Below are 18,407 nucleotides of genomic sequence, written 5' to 3' on the forward strand. Positions count from 1 at the left end.
ACAGATGACAGCATAGGAACTGAAATATCTTTGCCTCACTTAACATTTTCCATTGGTTTTAAGATTTGCATGGATAGGAAACACGATTGCTGAATTTTGCATGAGAGCTGAGAGCAAGATCTGTGCGTTCCAATCCGGTATAACCAAATCATCGCACACAGCCTGATACACAACTCGGCACCCGAGAGTCTACGCACAATATCCCTCTCAGAAGGAAGATCCGATATCACACGATGGATTATTATATCCAGAACATATTCACAGCTGTGCTCTTTGCCGAGTGCTTTATGGGGATCGCTTTAAATATGTTTATTGTGGCCGTTTATTTCATGAGGTGGAAGGCTCTGAAATCTCTGGAAACCCGTGACAAGATCCTCACCAGCCTGGGGATCTCCAGGAGCCTTTTCATGGCCAACGTGCTCATTGCTTATTTGATGCGGTCATATTTCACCTGGATATTAAAAAGCATTCTCTTCAACATAGGCATTCTGTTATGTGGAATGTTACTGCATTCCACCGACCTCTGGATCACCACCGTCCTGTGTGTGTTTTACTGTGTGAAGATTGCAAACTACAGCCATGAGTTACTTACCTACATGAAGACCAGGATCTCCAGACTGGTTCCTCGGTTCATCCTGGCTTCTCTCCTCATTTCCCTCGCCTCCAGCATACCAATTATTCAATACGGCCTTGTCCTTCATACACACAACTCAACACACGGCTTTCTTGGAAATTCCACAACAAACAACGCCAATATAGGATATGCTTTCTTGGGCCAGGTTATCATCTTCCTCTTGGGATCTCTCCTTCCATTTCTCGTCTTTTGCGGGGCTGTCTACCTGTTGATTCGGTCTCTTTGAATGCACATCAAGCAGATGGGGAGTAGCAGGTCCAGCTTCCGATGCCCCAACCTAGAGGCTCACTTTGCTGTTGTGAGAAGTATGATTCTTTTCCTGGTCAGTCAAGTCATCATTTTCGGATGCATGTTTTTTATATTGGTATACATTGTGCATTTTGACAGCCCCTTGAGGTTGTGGATGTTTATTTTGAGGTGCGCCCCTCCGTTTTTTCATTCGGCACACTTGGTCTACCACAATCCTGAATTAAAGAAGACGTTTATAAAACTATGTCGGGGCCTCACAAGTTGTATTTAAGTACAACGATTGTGACAATGTACATGCTGAGAACTCTTTTTTTTTAAGCTACTTAGTCTACGGCTTAGCTACATAATTGTTCAAATGGATCTATACCCAAACTGAGTTTGTTTCCTAGTGGCTTTCTGCTCCTTCTGGCAACAACAGGTGTGCAGTCCCAGGAACTCTGCACAGAGATCTCACCCATAGCGCCCCCAAGGGATAGAAGAATCAGCAAATCCATGACTGGTATTACATAGATGGGTAATGCTCACCTCTTCAACTGGCCAGGAAAACACAATGCTCTGCATCATGGCGAACAGGCTTACAATAGCATTAAAGGAGAACTATGAGGGGGGGGCGTGCTTTTCACTCACCTCATAGTTCTAGCCGACCTGTGACAATGAGACTGTCACAGGTCGGCTCAGTAGATCGGGAGGTGAGCGAACACATACCAGGTTCGCTCACCTCTCGATCCTGTCACGGCTCTCTGCCGTGACAGGGGGAGGGGCTGGATTCCCCCCTCCCCGCTCTGATCTGCCAGCGCTGACTGGCGGAACGGACGGGGGAGGGGGCGGGTACAGCTGGCTCTGCCTCTAGATAGGCAGAGCCAGCTGTCACTCACGCAGCTGGGCGGATCCCGTCATCTAAGTCGGGATCCGCTCCGGCTGCGGCGTCTCAGTATATAGGGAGCTGTAGCTCGCGGTATACTGAGCTTAGGGTAACGGGAGGACGCTAGTTTGTGTCCTCCCATTACCCTAAGGAGAACTATGGGGAAAAACACTGACCCCATACTTCTCCTTGTAACTCTACAACATTTTTTAATAATAAATCCAGATCAAACAAATATACATCGCCCAGCAAAGTGCTTCTTTCAAATTTGCCCAAGCACTTACAGTCCAAACAGCTGGCTCCAACTCTCTCAGCTTTGCTTCTTGATCTTCCTGTTCAGTACAAGATTGCAAGGGACAGGTCAGTCTCCAGCAGTTGTGCATCTACCAGCTAAGAGAAGGGAGGAAGAGAAGCGGGGAGCAGGGGCATTGCTTGCCTTGCTGTGCCCGTGTGTTTGTGGAGACACACACAGCATACTACCACCCACAAGTGTGGCTCGATATGACCCTGCAAAGGAAAGGATCCTTCTTCAAGATTAAGCTAAACACATTTCAGAGTGAACATCACACCCTATTCATGAGTTAGCCCTGGGGGAACATCGCTCCCTCTTCAGGAGTACATCCTGCAAGAACACTGCTTCTTCTTCGTGACTGACTACTGCAGGGACCTTGATCCTGCTTCAGGAGTAAAACACATTTCAGTGTGAACATCTCTCCCTGAAGAAGGGACATGCTTTTATTTTATTAAAGTGTACTTTTTATTGCGCTGTGTTATGTTGAGTTGATCTCCTTTGTTGCCTTCAGTGGATACACACCATACTCAGGCCCAGATTCCCCACAAGGCCACCGCGGGCCCGGCCTCGGGGCGGCAGGGCGCAGAGAGGCGGCAGTGCTGTCCTTGTGGGGAAGTTGAAATCTAAAAAAATTAATTGATACAAAATTATTAAACAAATAAAAATTAAAGAAATAATAAGAAATAATTAAATAAAAAGTGATAAAAAAGTTTTACAAAAATAAAGAAACAGTTAAATAAATTGAAACAAACCCCGCCCCCCTGCCATCTGGTTGCTTTTCTCCATTGATGGGAAGAGGGGGGGCGTATTGCGGAACCTGGCCTTTGGGCGGCAGGGAGAGTAAATCTGGCCCTGACCTTATTAAGCAATGCTGCCCTGGCATGGTCACACAGCAATTTAACCAGGTGAGAGACTTTTCAATGTTGTAACAGCAATTTGATGTTCATTTACTGAAGACCTCCTGGGAGAAATTCAACAATTATCCTCATTTTGTGGAAGAGTTTTGTTTAAAGGAGAACTATGGGGTTAAGTCTTTTCCCCATAGTTCTCCTTAGGGTAACGGGAGGACACCAACTAGCATCCTCCCGTCACCCTAGGCTCAGTATATAGGGAGCTACAGCTCGCGGTATACTGAGACGCCGCAGCCGGAGCGGATCCGGACAATTATGTCTGGATCCGCCCAGATGCGTGAGTGACAGCTGGCTCTGCCTATCTAGAGGCAGAGCCAGCTGTACCCGCCCCCTCCCCCGTCTGTTCCGCCAGTCAGCGCTGGTGGATCGGAGCGGGGAGGGGGGAATCCAGTCCCTCCCCTGCCATGGCAGAGAGCCATGACAGGATCGAGAGGTGAGCGAACGCCGGTATGTGTTCGCTCACCTCCCGATCTACTGAGCCGACCTGTGACAGTCTCATTGTCACAGGTTGGCTAGAACTATGAGGTGAGTGAAAAGCACCCCCCCCCCGCCCCCCTCATAGTTCTCCTTTAAGCCTTTGTTAGACTTGATACACAGCATTGTGTTTTCCTGGCTATCTCGAGGTGACAATTACACATCTATGTGATAACAGCCATGGATTTGCTGATACTCTTAGAGGGGTCCCATTATCTTTGTATTATTCAGTGTCTACACCGCTCTGTGGGGTTGATCTGGTGGTTGCCCAGGAGTTCTAACTTTGACGTTTTTATCTGTCTTGGATTCCTGCGCTCCCCCTGTTTTTTTTTTTTTCAGTGGTTTTATCTGTGTGGACTAACTTCCTGAGAAATAGCGAGACATTATCAGGTGATTTAAAGTGTATTTATAGCCCAAACGTTTGTATTTCGTTTTTGATTGACTGGGGAAGGATTAGACTCCCGGTCAAATTTTTATTGCTGTGCTCGCTAGGTAGATTCAGACTCTCCATCCATCCTCCATTAGACATATGCATTCGGGTGAACCTACAAATCAATGAAATTCAGTTGATTCGGTGGGTTCGGCCGAATCCGGACTCTTTTTTCCAGGGGTCACTTTTAATTATTATTTTAATGATATAGTCATGTTGGAAACAACTGCAAAAACAAACTTGTAGGTCCTATATGGCTTTTTCCAACAACAAAGGCCAAGGTTGGAGTTCTGATCACATGATTTGTTTAGCCATAATATCTAGCAGGTCGCATTGAGTATAACAAAAAGGCCTTGACCTTATCATGGCAGAAAGACTACGGAGCCATCTAATTTTGTGTGCATGTTTTTTTTTGTCCTCTGAATATTTGCATTAATATCTCCAAATGTCCTAAGAAACCCTTACCCACAATGATAAATGTCTAAATATTCATTACACGTTCAGACATCTGGTTTTCTGCGGTTTATACCTGGCTTCCGGCATACCTATACCACTGTATATCTTGAGTTGGTCAATGTACAAGTTGAATGTATGCTATTTTGAATATTCAGGATGTTATTTGTTCCAACCTGTATTGGGACTCTCAGAATTTGATGGACATTAGAACGGTGCAATATATAAGGGCTACTGGAAATCGAAAGTCCTCCATCACAGAATGGCTTCTTCCCACAGTCAAGGCCAATGTCAAGCTTATAGGTATAAATGAGCTTGGTTTAAGACACTTGGTTGACTACACTATACAGCAGTATGGCGGAAGCTGCAAGAAGAACAGATATGAGAAGAGGATTCAGAAATAATACACTTCTTTCCTTCTTGAGAGCAAATGTGGCACCTTCTTAATGTGTCTATTCATCATCTGCATATATACATGTGTGCTTCCAAAACATACCAAGAGACTGGTATCTATAATAATATTTTTTTTAAATAAACTCAGGAGTTAAATCTTAAAATGCATTCAAGGACCGTAACTCTGAACAACACTGTATCTTATTTGTGTATCATTCGGCTGTAGATCCTCTGACACTGCATGACACCGTCCTTCCTTCTGGAGGGGGGTTACTTTTGTTCCCCATGGTCCCTGTGTGTGTCGTAAAGTAGTCACCACTCCAAGCTTGGTCCTGTGATGGACTACAATCTCACGTTCAGTTTAGTCATTTGTATTGAGATTGTAGTCCATCACAGGAGTAAGCTTGGAGTGGTGACCAGGAAGCGTCTGTCCTTCTGTCTGTGTTTTGACAGTGGGCGGATAGCAAGCGGTTAAAAAATGGGGAAATGACAAAAGGTTTCCCTTAATATTCCAACCAGACCCTTATCCAGACATGCAGCCTGGCTGGCCAAGAATGGAAGAGCATGGAGCTCCCTACTCCCAGGCCACATGCTTTTCAACATGGCTTTGCCACCCCGTCTTGAAAGGAGGTACCTTGCAAGAGTGGATGGCAAAGTCTCCTCCTCTTGCTAAGCCCCCTTGTCCCAATGTTGAGGGACAAGAGCTTTTTGCCCATCTCTATAACCCCATCAGTGGAAGTTGTGGTTAAATTGGAGGAATTATGGTAGAAATGTAGATACCCCCTTTATAATAATGTGGTGAACAGATACCAGCACCTTCCCAGAGGAATGAGTAAAGGGCTAAATTAGTACCCTTTACCCATTCCCACAAAGTAAAAAAAAAAACAACAACACTGTAAAAAAAGTAATTTATTGAAATAAAACACAAACTTACCACCTTTAAAACAAAAGTTTAATAATATCCCCAGTTAAATCCATGTTGCTTACGGCATCTGGCAAGTTAACTCACGTCAATCATCACCTGTCTCTGCTGATCTGTAAGCGCCGCACACCCACTAAATGTCAGACTTCCAGTCAATGGGAACACCTTTGGGATTCCCAGGTGACATGATTGACCAAAGTACACTCAAGCATCGCAGATGTACAGTTCTAGCTATTCAGAAAGCGATCTTACATTTTTCCTGAGCACTTATAGCAACCATAATTATGAAGAAGAATGCTTGGAAAGGATGAGAAGGATTGTGTGCTAGTCACAGTTTCATCATTCTGCTGCATCTGGGAAGATAGACCAACCTTTCAATCGACGATGTCAGCTGCTTGGCTATGATTTATTAGTCTGCTTTATGGTGTTCATTTTGGGGCATACCACTGGATCCTCATAACACCTTTTCGAACCTCCATCTGCCACCTCAAAGCTCAGTCGGCCTTTCTCCCAATTTTTTTTATTTGCTTCACCTTCCACTCTTAAAAACTTGTCAGTTGTTCCTCTCACAAGCCCCCCTTATTCCTTTTAATGAACATCAACCAGTGGTCAACATACATTTATGTATCTATAGATCTGCGCTTATGAAAAATAAAACCTAATATAGGTAATAAAGCTGCCACAGAACAGACACAGAGGTCCTAGAAATATGAATGGTAATTAAGCGGCGCTAAATACCCTGATATTACCTATACAGTGTAAATAAGTGATGTGAAATTAATAATATAATAAATTAATAAAGCAATATGATTATAATTAATAAAGACTGGATATCAACCATCCAGATATAAAATGTGACTAAATAAATGTGGCTGAAAAAAAAAAACAATATATTCTGTCAGTGATAAATGTGAAAAAACAACCAAAGTACATAAGTCATTCTTCAAATCCAAAAACATATAAAGTGCTTGTGCTTGGTGATCCTCCCAGTGTCACACACGAAGCCCCCTGGGCAATGCGCACTCAACATACAGATAATGTTTTAAGACTCTGTCGGTATCTGAAGTCGATCATGGATCAGGGAATTCTCAGTGTTTCCTCCCAAATATTTACGAATGATGTTCCATATATGGTAAAGGAATCAAAGGGAACTCCTCATGGTGAAGTAAATACCAACATTTATTGATAAAACAAGTAACGGGCGCGTCTGACGTCACAGCGTCACATCCAATGCGGAAGTGAACACGAGAGTTCATGAGACACCTGCCGGTTTTTACATGACAGGGTAAGGCACAGACGTCCTATGACCCAACCAACCACTGCTGGCTACAACCCTTAACCCCTCCATGACCCATGCCCACCTTAAATAATAGACCACACCAGGTTGGATATAAAATGGCTGTGTCAGCCGTTTATTATAAAATATCTTTAAATATATAATTTCCGTTCAAACATTAATTATCACCATAAACAACAATTTCTCTGTAACCTATTCTTTGGCGTGAGGTCTGCGCAGGCACCACTTACTCAACCACCGAAGATCTCTGCTTACCCCCTTAAACCACTGGCCCCTAGCCGCAACCCACCGACTCAGGGACAACATTGGGAAGTAACAGCAGAGACCTCCTACACCTATTTCTGACCTCTCTCTCTGCTGAACCCGCCAGAGAACAAACGGGGCCGCGCACCACGGACGCAGCCCACAGCCACCGTAGCCCGCCATGCGCAGACCTAACCAACGCCACCGAGATCCAGCCTCTGAAAGACAAGCAAGTGAATTAAAACAAGCAGAAAATAAATAAATAAATAAACCGTTAGGGAGGGAGGGCGGGAAGTGAACTGACCTTGTGCTGACTCCCAACTGCCTGGATCACCCCTCCTCCTGCTCTAACCACCCTGGATGCTCCTCCTGGACCACTTGACCCAGCCAATCATGGTAAGTGACCACCCGAGCACCTCCCTTGGCTAACTTAACCCTTTCTCTACCTGACTGCCTGCCTACCCTGTCATGCCGTCCTTTCGCCTATTCTTTTGCCTTTTGCTCCAGGACTTTCTATACATGTGAGTTTTGACTTGTTTTATCAATAAATGTTGGTATTTACTTTACCATGAGGAGTTCCATTTGAATAAGTGTAACGGTCAGAATCAAACAAGTTTTTTGCTTCCAGTAAAGTGGAATAACAAAGTTCATGCAATATAGCAACATCTTTCCACCTTACAGGGTTACTGTGGCGCTCAATTAGTCTCTCTTGTTGAGGAAACTCCCAGCATACCTTCAACATCTAGCTCTCTCTCCAATAGGAAGGGCATCCTTAACCTAGAAGACACTCACCTTGCATAGCGCAGTCCCAGTTACTAACCCGCTCCAATGGGGAACTGCCCCCTAAATGGGTCAAATTCCTCCAAAAATTCCACCCACCTGCCCTTATATATCCTACAACTCAGTATTTTAAGTGACAGCCATGTTGCCTGGTTGCAAAAAGGTTGGACTTCACCTTGAGGGGCGGCTACCACCTCATTACAAGCCAACATCAACAAATTTTAAGTTATCCTGGGCAACTTATTCTGACTCCGATTGTTGTGATAGCGATTTATCCCTTGTTGAGACCTCTAAGCCTGGCCTGTATAAGCAGATACAATCACTGCGGACAATCCTTGTCAGATAGCTGAACTCACCAATACCGTGTTCGTCCACAAAGGTTGCTTTATTCTGAACGTGAAGATAACAGGATAACAGCAGATGGATGGTTACAGTGTTATGCGGTCAAAAAATTATGCCTTTCCTAGGGTACTATGCAGAGTACATGTCTCCTGATACATGTGGCTGTTAGCTGTGGCCATGACACAGGAAAACTGACAACAAAACGAAGGGTGGGGCTTACATACAGAGCAACTGTCATACAGAAAAACAGGTGCAATATCACAAAGGCCACTAGATGGCAGCATAGGAACTATAAAAACGTCCATAGGAAAAGGTATAGGGAAAACAATCTATATAAACCTTCTATCTAAATAAACTTCTATGCCCCATTGGGGCGGCACACAACTGGAGCTGGAGTTGGACATTAATTTTAAAACTGAAAGTAAACCCTTTCTTTCCCGTATCCGGGGGGTAGGCAACCTTGGCTTTCCAGCTGTGCTGAAACTACAAATCCCATAAGGCATTGCAAAGCCACAGGCATGACTCCCAGAGACAGAAGCATGGTGGGATTTGTAGTTTCAGCACAGTTGGAGAGCCAAGGTTGCCTACCCCTGCCCTATACCTATGTTCCTATCTTTCCCCTATACCTATTTTTCCCCTATACCTATACTAACCTAGCCCATAAGTAGCCTCTAACATTACTTAACCCCTATCTGTAATATATTCATCTTATGCCTCATTGGGAGCAGCTGTGTTTAAAATATTTGGGTCCTACACAAAGAATTACAGGCACAGTTGTATGTGCTGATAACAACTGACTGAAATGCATCTACCATTACTTTTATTAGTCCAAAAACATTCCTCTGAAGCTGGTGTCACTGTGTCTAATAGATTGGGTTTCCTGACTTTGGGACCAAGTTCAAAGCACCTTAGACATGTGCAATTTGTTTCGTTCCGAAACGAAATTCGGATGAATTTTGGGAAATTCGGACATTCGGATGTATCCGAATTCCGAATTTCAGATATAACGAATGCAAGCGAATCCGAATTTCCGTTTCCGAAATTCGTTAGTGGTAGTTCGTTCGACCATTCGTTTCGTTCGTTCGTTGCAGCAAAGTGACATTAGAGAAGGAGAAAAACATTTTTTCCCCTTCAAATGTCACTTTGCTGTAAACAAACGAATGAAACGAATAGGAAACGAAACCGAAACGAACGTTCGACCGAACTACCGCTAACGAATTTCGTCCAAATCTGAATTCTAAATCCAAATTGACTTTCACACCCGAATCCCGAAAAACGAAATAACACAAAATCGGAATTAAAACGAAACAAAACTAAACGAATTTTTTGACAGTGCACTTGTCTAATACACCTCTTAGTCCTTTGTTCAAAGAGAAGACTTCAACTACCATTAAGGATACTGTGATTGGACAGAGAAACGCTGAATAGGTAGGACAAAAGTCAAGGATGTCATGCTCCTACTAACAAATTTAAACTAATTTCTGGGTGGCTTACAAGGGTAAAATATAAAGCCATGTTTTCTAGTTTTGGATAGAGGGTTGAAAGCTTACAATGTCTGGCAGGTTTTTACTGCTATAGACAAATCCATCCAATACCTTACCGTGAACACCACTGATAGGGGTTGAACAGCTACCGCTGATCGCGTATTTTAGCTCATAAAATGAAAAAAAGCCAGCACTCTATAATGAGCCTCAGTTGTTTATTGAGGGCTCAACAGGTGACTAAGATATAGTACCCAAAGACATTTCATTGCCTCAATGGACCTCTTTCTTAGGGTGATTGTGAAGGTTCTCATTCATCCAGGTCATGGTATATCTGTAAAAAATAAGGCAAGGCAACTGGACTTGCTGTATTTTTCTTGAAGACGTTTCACTGGTCATCCGATCAGCTTTCCCCATTCAGAATGACTTGTACAAAACAGGTACGCAACCTAGACAGGGAGGAGGACTGGTTCAAAAGAGGTGTGAAAGAGTCCCTTTATATAACAATGGAGAAGCCAAGCTTGAATAGAGGTGGTGGGGTGAGACATCAATTGTCTGCCACATACAATGCTGTTTTAACACCTCTCTCTGGGCGGGTTAATAACACCTACTAGCTCCAATCATGCAAATGCAATTAGCACCTGTTTGCGACTAACAGATTATGTGGATTGGAGCAACATTCACCATATTTATTCCCAGATAATATTTGTACAAGTCATTCTGAATTGAGAAAGCTGGTTGGACGACCAGTGAAACAGTTGCCTTGACTTATCTTTTACAGATATCTTTCTTAGGGTGACAGACTTCACCTTGAGATAAGGGTCCCCCTGAGGCCCCAATTGTCTTTTGGCACCCTTTCTTTGTCACCTGTCTTGTTAAGCCTTCAATAAACAACAGAGGTTTTTTATTACTGTATGTATTTGTCCCGTTGGCCATTGTCCCTCGGACTGTATGAAATAGGTAATCCAAAATTTTGAGCTGTCACCACAACAGGACTAATGGGGAAATCTTCCAAAGGAGACACTTGTAAAAGGGGATTCCCCATTGCAGAAATTATCTCTTAATTCCTTTTGTCTCCACTTTACAAGACGTGAAGGGAAATCTGCCCAATGAGACACAACTGACCAACACAGTTGGGTTTTAATTAGGGATGCACGGATACCACTTTTTTAAGACCGAGTACGAGTACCGATACTTTTTTTCAAGTACTCACTTTTTCTTAAAGGGACAGGTCACATTTTTTCTAAAGCAATACAAAATCATGATTTTAGGTCAGTTTCTTAATATTATGAAGAACATGAACATGAAATAAACATGAAATGAACATTAAATTAATATTTATCATGCCATTGGTAACTAAGGCTTGTATCCCCATAGTGGGGAAAATAGATGAGCACGTGTCCAGACTCCAGACCAGAACACTGTATAGTGTGGCACAGCTCTTTCCAATTCTGCATACCTGGCTTTATATTATAAGAACTTTATAATATAAAGCCAGGTATGCAGAATTGGATATAGCTGTGCCACACTATACAATAATACACTGTTCTGGAGTCTGGATATGTCCTCATCTATTTTCCCCACTAGGGGGATACAAGCCTAAGTTAGCAATATCTACATAGTTATTTCTTTATTTATTTTTAAATATTATATGTAGTTAAACAGCATTTTTGTGCCCAGCCCCCATGCAGTGCTGCAGTACTAACCTGCTGTGTCGTGTCGTCTTCTCCGTCTGCTTCAGCCACTCCGTGTCACAGCCTAGTCATCTGCTCCATTCTGACCTCTTCTTCCGCTGATTGGATGATGACAGGCTTCCTCACCAGTCACTCCTGACTGGTGAGAAAGCCTGTCAATCATCCAATCGGTCAATCAGCGAGAGAAGAGGTCAGAATGGGGCAGATGACTGAGGACTTGGAGGAGGAGTTTGCGGCCATCTTGTTTAATTGAAGACGCGATGGAGGTCCTGTGTGCGGCGGTTTCGGGTCCCTGAAGATGGCGGATGCGGCACAGGTACTCGTTTTTTGTATCGGAGTATTTGCACGAGTACTCATGCAAATACTCGGTATCGCCGCCGATGCCGATGCTTTTATCGGTGCATCCCTAGTTTTAATAATTACCTGCTCTATCCAATATGAAAAAAAGCTTCATATATATACTTTAGTAGAAGGCACTTGGCGGTGCCTGCTCCCGGTGACAGGTTTGCTTTATTTATATATGCAATTGTAACAAACTGATGGACAGTTTCATGAAATACAGAGCTGCCCTATCCATAGGCTAAAATTGCAGGACAGGAATGTGTCTAAAAAAGCTAGCTAAAGGAAGCAAAGAGCAAAGCATGAAGCCCAAGGACACAATGAGGGTGAAGACAGAGAATAATTTCCTCCTATCTCTGGTGGAAAATAATAATTGTCAGAACTCAGAGCTATCTCCTCCGAGCACACTGCAGAAGTCTATCACAGTTCTCTACAAATGCTTGCTTTAGTTTGGTGTTGCTGGAAATCACGTATGCAGAATGTAAGATTGGAGAAACACAATTTATCACTGTGATCAACTCCAACCATGGGACTTATGTAATACATCACGTGGAAAAACAAAAGAAGAGCCATGCTTTTCACGGCAGTGAAGTGAGCCTCTAAGTTCAGATTTTGGAAACTTGTCCCATTCCTTTTCATGTGTCTGGTGTGCCTCCGAAGAGATCGAATCAACAGATAGACGGCACCACACAATATGAGGAAAGGTGTAAAGGAACCCAGGAAGAACATCAAATTCTGGAACTGAAAATCTTCACGGATGTCCATAGCACTGGATGAGCTGTTAGACAAATTTTCTGTGTCCATGAACAAAGCATACCAACCAAACGGAAGGCTTAAGGCGATAGAAAGGAGAAGAGAAGCCACAAGGAACAGAGGGACTAGCCTGGAGATCCTGGTCTTCATAAATATGAAGACTTTATGGTTGTAGCTTGTGATCTTCACGCAATAAAATACACTCAAGACACCGGTGATCCAAAGGTTAATGTTGTACAGGAAAACGGTCTGCACCAGAAAGACTGAGCTTGTAATGATGTTTGATAACAGCCAAGGATAAAATAAGTAGATGGAATAATAGAGAATGGTGTTGTACAACAAGCAGCATCTGGCTATACCCAAAGACATGAGAATCTTGTTGCAGGTATCCAGAGACCTCAGCGCCTTCCATTTCATGAACTCAACAGCCACAATAAAGGTGTTTATTGCGATCCCTACAAGACACTCAGCAAACAAAAGTGCTCCAAAGATTACACTGAGTGAGAAATCCGTTGCATGGGACGGCATCTTTCTTCCCGGAAGGTTATGGAGGAATGACTTGACTGCAGAGTTGTGTATCAGGCTGGTTGCTATTTACAGCTCGTACTTACGTCTCCCATGTAGATTCATCATTTTCTTCATGTTTCATTGGCATGCAAATAGAAAAACCACTAGTTTGTCCTACACAGGCTTCTCTGAGCCATAACATAAATGAAAATTTGATTACCTGCGCAAGCTGCTATACAAACACATTCCAGACAAGCTTTTGGGTTTATCATGAAAGGACATTCAGGGGACATCCTACCTGCACAAGGCTTGTACTTTCTTTGCATTGGATTTGCTGTTTTTTGCTGAATTTACGTACATAGACTAAGGTTACCATTCGTCCCCGTTTCCCAGGGGACAGTCCTTGTTTTGAGAGGTCTGTCCCTGGGAAACAAACATCCCAGAGGCATCTTTGGCAGCAGTGAACTGCTTTTGTACTTCTGTAGTTCTGTACATTCAGTGATGGCTGCCTCTAGGACTCTGCGTCACTTAGTACTGATCCCTGCATCACTTACAACTGACTCCTGAACTCTGCATCATTTACTACTGGCCCCTGAACTCTGCATCATTTACTACTGACTCCTGAACTCTGCATCATTTACTACTGACCCCTGAACTCTGCATCATTTACTACTGACCGCTGAACTCTGCATCATTTACTACTGGCCCCTGAACCACCTGTTACTACTGAACCCTGTGTTACTTTCTACAGAGCTCTGAACTCGTTACTTCCTTCTGTCCCCTACTCATGACCTCTGTACTCCATGTGTTACCTACTGATGACAGCTGTACTCCATGCGTTACATACTCATAACTAGGGATGAGCCGAAATGTTCGAATACGAAATCGAACTCAATGCAAGTGTATGGGGGTCGAATGTTCGACCCCCCATACAGCTGCAGGTACATGCAATAAATACAGTGTACTGGCCCCCTTACCTCCGCTGCTGTCCGGGCCTCCGGTCCCCTGGTCCATCTGTTCGCTGTCCCGGCGGTCCATCGGCTTTTCTCCTTCAGTCCGGCCGCGGATCCTCTGCCCCGCCCCCCTGCCTCCACTTCGTCTGGTGGCTGGGAGCCATACCTTCAGGCCCCTCCTCCGCTAAGCCCTGATTGGGCAAAGTCTGACCTATGGTCAGGTGCAAGACTTTGCCCAATCAGAGCTTCAGTGGGCATTTTGTATTATGGAATGTACGCGGTCGAACAGACCGCGAACATCCCATAAAGTTCGGCGCTCGTCGAGCACTCGAAATGCCGATGTTCGATTCGAACTCATGTTCGAATCGAACACTCGGCCCATCCCTACTCATAACCCCTGTACTCCATGTGTTACCTACTGATGACGGCTGTACTCCATGTGTTACCTAGTGATGACCTCTGTACTCCATGTGTTACATGGTCATGACCCATGTACTCCATGCATAACCTACTGCTGACCCCTGTGCTCCGTGTGTTACTGTCAGGGTACCGTGCTCACGTGTCCCCACACCGCATGCAGGTACCCACGCAGGAGGACCAAATTAGTATGACCACACTTGTTAAGGTTATAGGCACACAGTTTATTAAACAGCAAAACAAAAACACAACAACCCCACCAACACCCACAAGTATCAAACAATAACCCAGGAAATGCAAAACAACAAACCCACATACAAAAGGGCAAGTGAAACTTGGGGAGCACGAAAACACAAGGGGAGCCAAGGAACAAAGGTCAGGGTGCTAACAAATGTCAGGGTGATGGGGGGCACCAGGGCTCAGGGCTAACTCAGAGAATGGTGACGGGGCTCAAGCAGGTAACAGGATTCCAAGCACGTAGTGGCAACAGGACATGGTACTCAGGATTCACAGGGAAAGGCGACTGGATACTGAGCCACAGTCCTGACTGCAGGGAGGGATTAACCCCTTTGTGACTGACGACGTACAGTGTACGTCGCCAGCATCGGGGCTGTTTAAACAGACTCCCGGCGACTTTTGCCGCCGGGAGTCTGTTTAAACTTGTAGAGCCGACTGTCGGCTTACTTGAGGTGCTTTGGATCCTGATAGTTACCTACTCATCACCCCTGCACGCCATGCATCACCCAGATAGCAAGTAATTGAACTGCAAGTTATAAATTGACTTGTTAAACTATTGCTAGACTTGCCAAGCTTCACAATTTTGTTGCACAATTACAGCAAGTCTGCATTACAAGTCTCCAGATCAACGTGCTTTGCAAAAAGTGCTGTACAGTAGCAGAGCTCTTGCTAAAGGTGGCCATACACTCTACAACCATCGCAAGACTTTAGTCTTGCGATGGTTGTAAAGGGATTAAAAAAACGTACGATCTGCCCATCTTGGACAGGCAGATCGCACTCTCGATCATCGCAAGCCCGCCCCCCTGAGGGGCGGGCTTCCGATGACCGCAATGCTGAACGGGCAGTGTGCGCGTGCGCACACCGGCCCGTTCAGCATTTATCTTCCGAGCACCGTTCTAACCAGCCGAGAATCGTACGATTCCCGGCTGGTTTTCGAACATGCTGGTTCGACAGAAGACGTGCGACCGTACAGTAGAAACGGTCGCACGTCTCCGTTCACACTGCTCGATTATCGTACGAAAAACCGATCGCATACGATTATCGTACGATAATCGTGCAGTGTATGGGCACCTTAAGGCTGGGTTCACACCTGAGCATTTTTTTTATGCTCATTTTTTAGCTTGTTTTTTTAACGTTTTTTTGTTCAGTGAAATGTGCGTTTCACTGGCGGTATGATTTTTATTTATTTTTTTCCTTTATTTTCTCTATTTAAAAAAATATATATATTTTTAGTTTCACTTTTAAACTTCCCGCCCGCTCCGGCCCCCCTGCTACGCTGTCGCTCGCAAAGGAAAGAACCCGGAAGTCGGCAGCCGCCGAAGACACAGCGGGGATCGCGGACAAGGTAAGACCGGTACGCTGTATTCCCGAGTGTGGCTCGGGGGTTACCACTTTGTTAACCCCGATCCACACTCGGGAATACCAATGGAAACGCGTGGCAAAACGCCCCAAATAAGCTCCTGTACTTTTCTGGGCGTAGTGCGTTTTGCAGCGCGTTCCTACGCACTGTAAAACGCCCAGGTGTGAACCAGGCCTAAGACCTGCCGGACTCTTGCTGCAGACTCGCCGAGCAAAATTGCTACAAATTCAAAAAGTGTCGCCTAGAACTTGTGCTGCGAGTGTTCTGCAAGTCTACAACCTGCCAGGAATGTGTGCAGCAAGTGAACAAGAATTACAATTTAACCCCGACACAAGTTATCCTTGCTATCTGGGTACCTACTGCTGACCCCTGGGGGTAAATAGTAACCAGCACATGCCCTATGCAGCTTCTGACAGCGTGGGAGATGGGAGGCTGCGCTCGTTGATGGATCCAGGAATCACGTGAGCATACTTTTTTTTTTTTTTATGTTCCCGGGGACATCATTTGGTGTATACCAAAGACACTGCATATACAATTTGAGGAAAATATGCTAATAAAATTGTTTTTTTTTACCATTGGCCATTAAAAAAAAAAAATGTCCCCGAATTTCATTTTAAAAATCTGGTCACCTTAGCATAGAAAAAACTATCATGCAGACTAGCGTTGTGCTACAGCACCATCTAGTGCTCAAAATACATAACTACACAAGAAATACAATCATATTATTATTATTATTATTATTATTATTATACAGGATTTATATAGCGCCAACAGTTTGCGCAGCGCTTTACAACATAGGGCAGACATTACAATCACAATACAATTCAAGACAGGATGGTAAGGAGGGCCCTGCCCCTGAGGGCTTACAATCTAAAAGGGAGGGGGAAATGATACATGAGGAGGGAGCTACATTATATCAGCGTATGCTCGTGCATTTCCAACAATTCCAAGATGGCAATGTCGGGATTCATCGGGCTCAGATTGTGAAAGAGTGGTTCAGGGAGCATAAGACATCATTGTCACACATGGACTGGCCACCACAGAGTCCAGACCTTAACCCCATTGAGAATCTTTGGGATGTGCTGGAGAAGACTTTACACAGCGCTCCGACTCTCCCATCATCACCACAAGATCTTGGTGAAAAATGAATACAACCCTGGGTGGAAACAAATGTCGTGACATTGCATAAGCTTATGGAAACTATGCCACGGCGAATGTGTGCTGTAATCAAAGCTAAATGCGGTCCGACCGAATGTTAAGAGTGTGTGACTTTTTTTTTGGCCAGGCAGTGCATGTACTGTAATCCATCTAAACACTTTAAATCCACTTAAAGTGTACTTTTACACTCAAAAATCAAATTCTACCCATGCATCCCTCTATGTATGATGATTAATAATAACATGGACATGTCAGGTGTAAGATGCTGTGATTGTGAAATACTTACACTTGCAGAGCATTCACTTCCTGCTTTGAAAAGGCAAAAATGACTTCAGTTTGGCACAGCAATGCACACTGGGATTGCTTTGTCATCGGCAGAGCATTGCTGGGAAATCTCATCTGTAATCTCACTGGGTTTTTTCGTTGGCAGATCTCATTGAGCTTGTCATTTGAAAAGTAGGTCTCCGAACGAAAAATTGTGGGCGCCCCTGATCTAGGTAATTCAACAGATGCATGCAGACGTGGGGGCTGAGGAGCAACTGAAATGCAACAGAGGCTGCCGGTGCAGCAAAAGGGCATTGAAGACAGTGGACATTGATGGGTGCAGCGGAAACTGCCTGTGCAGCAGAGCCTGTGAAAGTAGCAGAGGTGCTGCAGAAGCTAGGAGTGAAGTTGGGGACCAGTGAGTTCAGCAGAGATGCGGGGTAGACTGTAGGTGTTGCAAAGGTGTAGCGGGACTGCAATGGGACCAGAGATGGAGGGTAGACTGTAGGTGTTGCAAAGGTGTAGCGGGACTGCAATGGCACCAGAGATGGAGGGTAGACTGTGTTTCAAAGGTGTAGCGGGACTGCAATGGCACCAGAGATGGAGGGTAGACTGTGTTTCAAAGGTGTAGCGGGACTGCAATGGCACCGGAGATGGAGGGTAGACTGTGTTTCAAAGGTGTAGCGGGACTGCAATGGCACCGGAGATGGAGGGTAGACTGTAGGTGTTTCAAAGGTGTAGCGGGACTGCAATGGCACCGGAGATGGAGGGTAGACTGTAGGTGTTTCAAAGGTGTATCGGGACTGCAATGACAATGGAGATGCAGGGTAGACTGTAGGTGTTTTAAAGGTGTAGCGGGACTGCCATGGCAGCAGAGATGCAATGTAGACTGTAGGTGTTGCAAAGGTGTAGCGGGACCGCCATGGCAGTGGAGCTGCAGGGTAGACTCTAGAAGCAGCTGA

At 44.6% G+C, this 18,407-nt stretch overlaps 2 protein-coding genes across 2 annotated transcripts; one reads left to right on the forward strand and one right to left on the reverse strand.

Moving 5' to 3' along the window:
* Nucleotides 1–233: 233 nt before the first annotated feature.
* Nucleotides 234–860, forward strand: LOC108796914 (taste receptor type 2 member 4-like). The gene has a single exon (XM_018568470.1). It carries the CDS (start codon nucleotides 234–236, stop codon nucleotides 858–860), a length of 627 nt encoding a protein of 208 aa, XP_018423972.1.
* An 11,356-nt stretch (nucleotides 861–12,216) lies between these two features.
* On the reverse strand, nucleotides 12,217–13,077 carry LOC108796916 (taste receptor type 2 member 9-like). The gene has a single exon (XM_018568471.1). The coding sequence runs from the start codon at nucleotides 13,075–13,077 to the stop codon at nucleotides 12,217–12,219; it is 861 nt and encodes a 286-aa protein (XP_018423973.1).
* Nucleotides 13,078–18,407: the final 5,330 nt, after the last annotated feature.

This window comes from Nanorana parkeri, unplaced genomic scaffold (assembly GCF_000935625.1).
Source record: "Nanorana parkeri isolate BGI_ZX_2015 unplaced genomic scaffold, ASM93562v1 scaffold1192, whole genome shotgun sequence".
Taxonomy (NCBI): domain Eukaryota; kingdom Metazoa; phylum Chordata; class Amphibia; order Anura; family Dicroglossidae; genus Nanorana; species Nanorana parkeri.

Excerpts from the sequence above, each read along its gene's own strand:
- LOC108796914 (XM_018568470.1), top strand. The coding sequence starts at position 234 with ATGGATTATTATATCCAGAACATATTCACAGCTGTGCTCTTTGCCGAG.
- LOC108796916 (XM_018568471.1), bottom strand. The coding sequence starts at position 13,077 with ATGCCGTCCCATGCAACGGATTTCTCACTCAGTGTAATCTTTGGAGCA.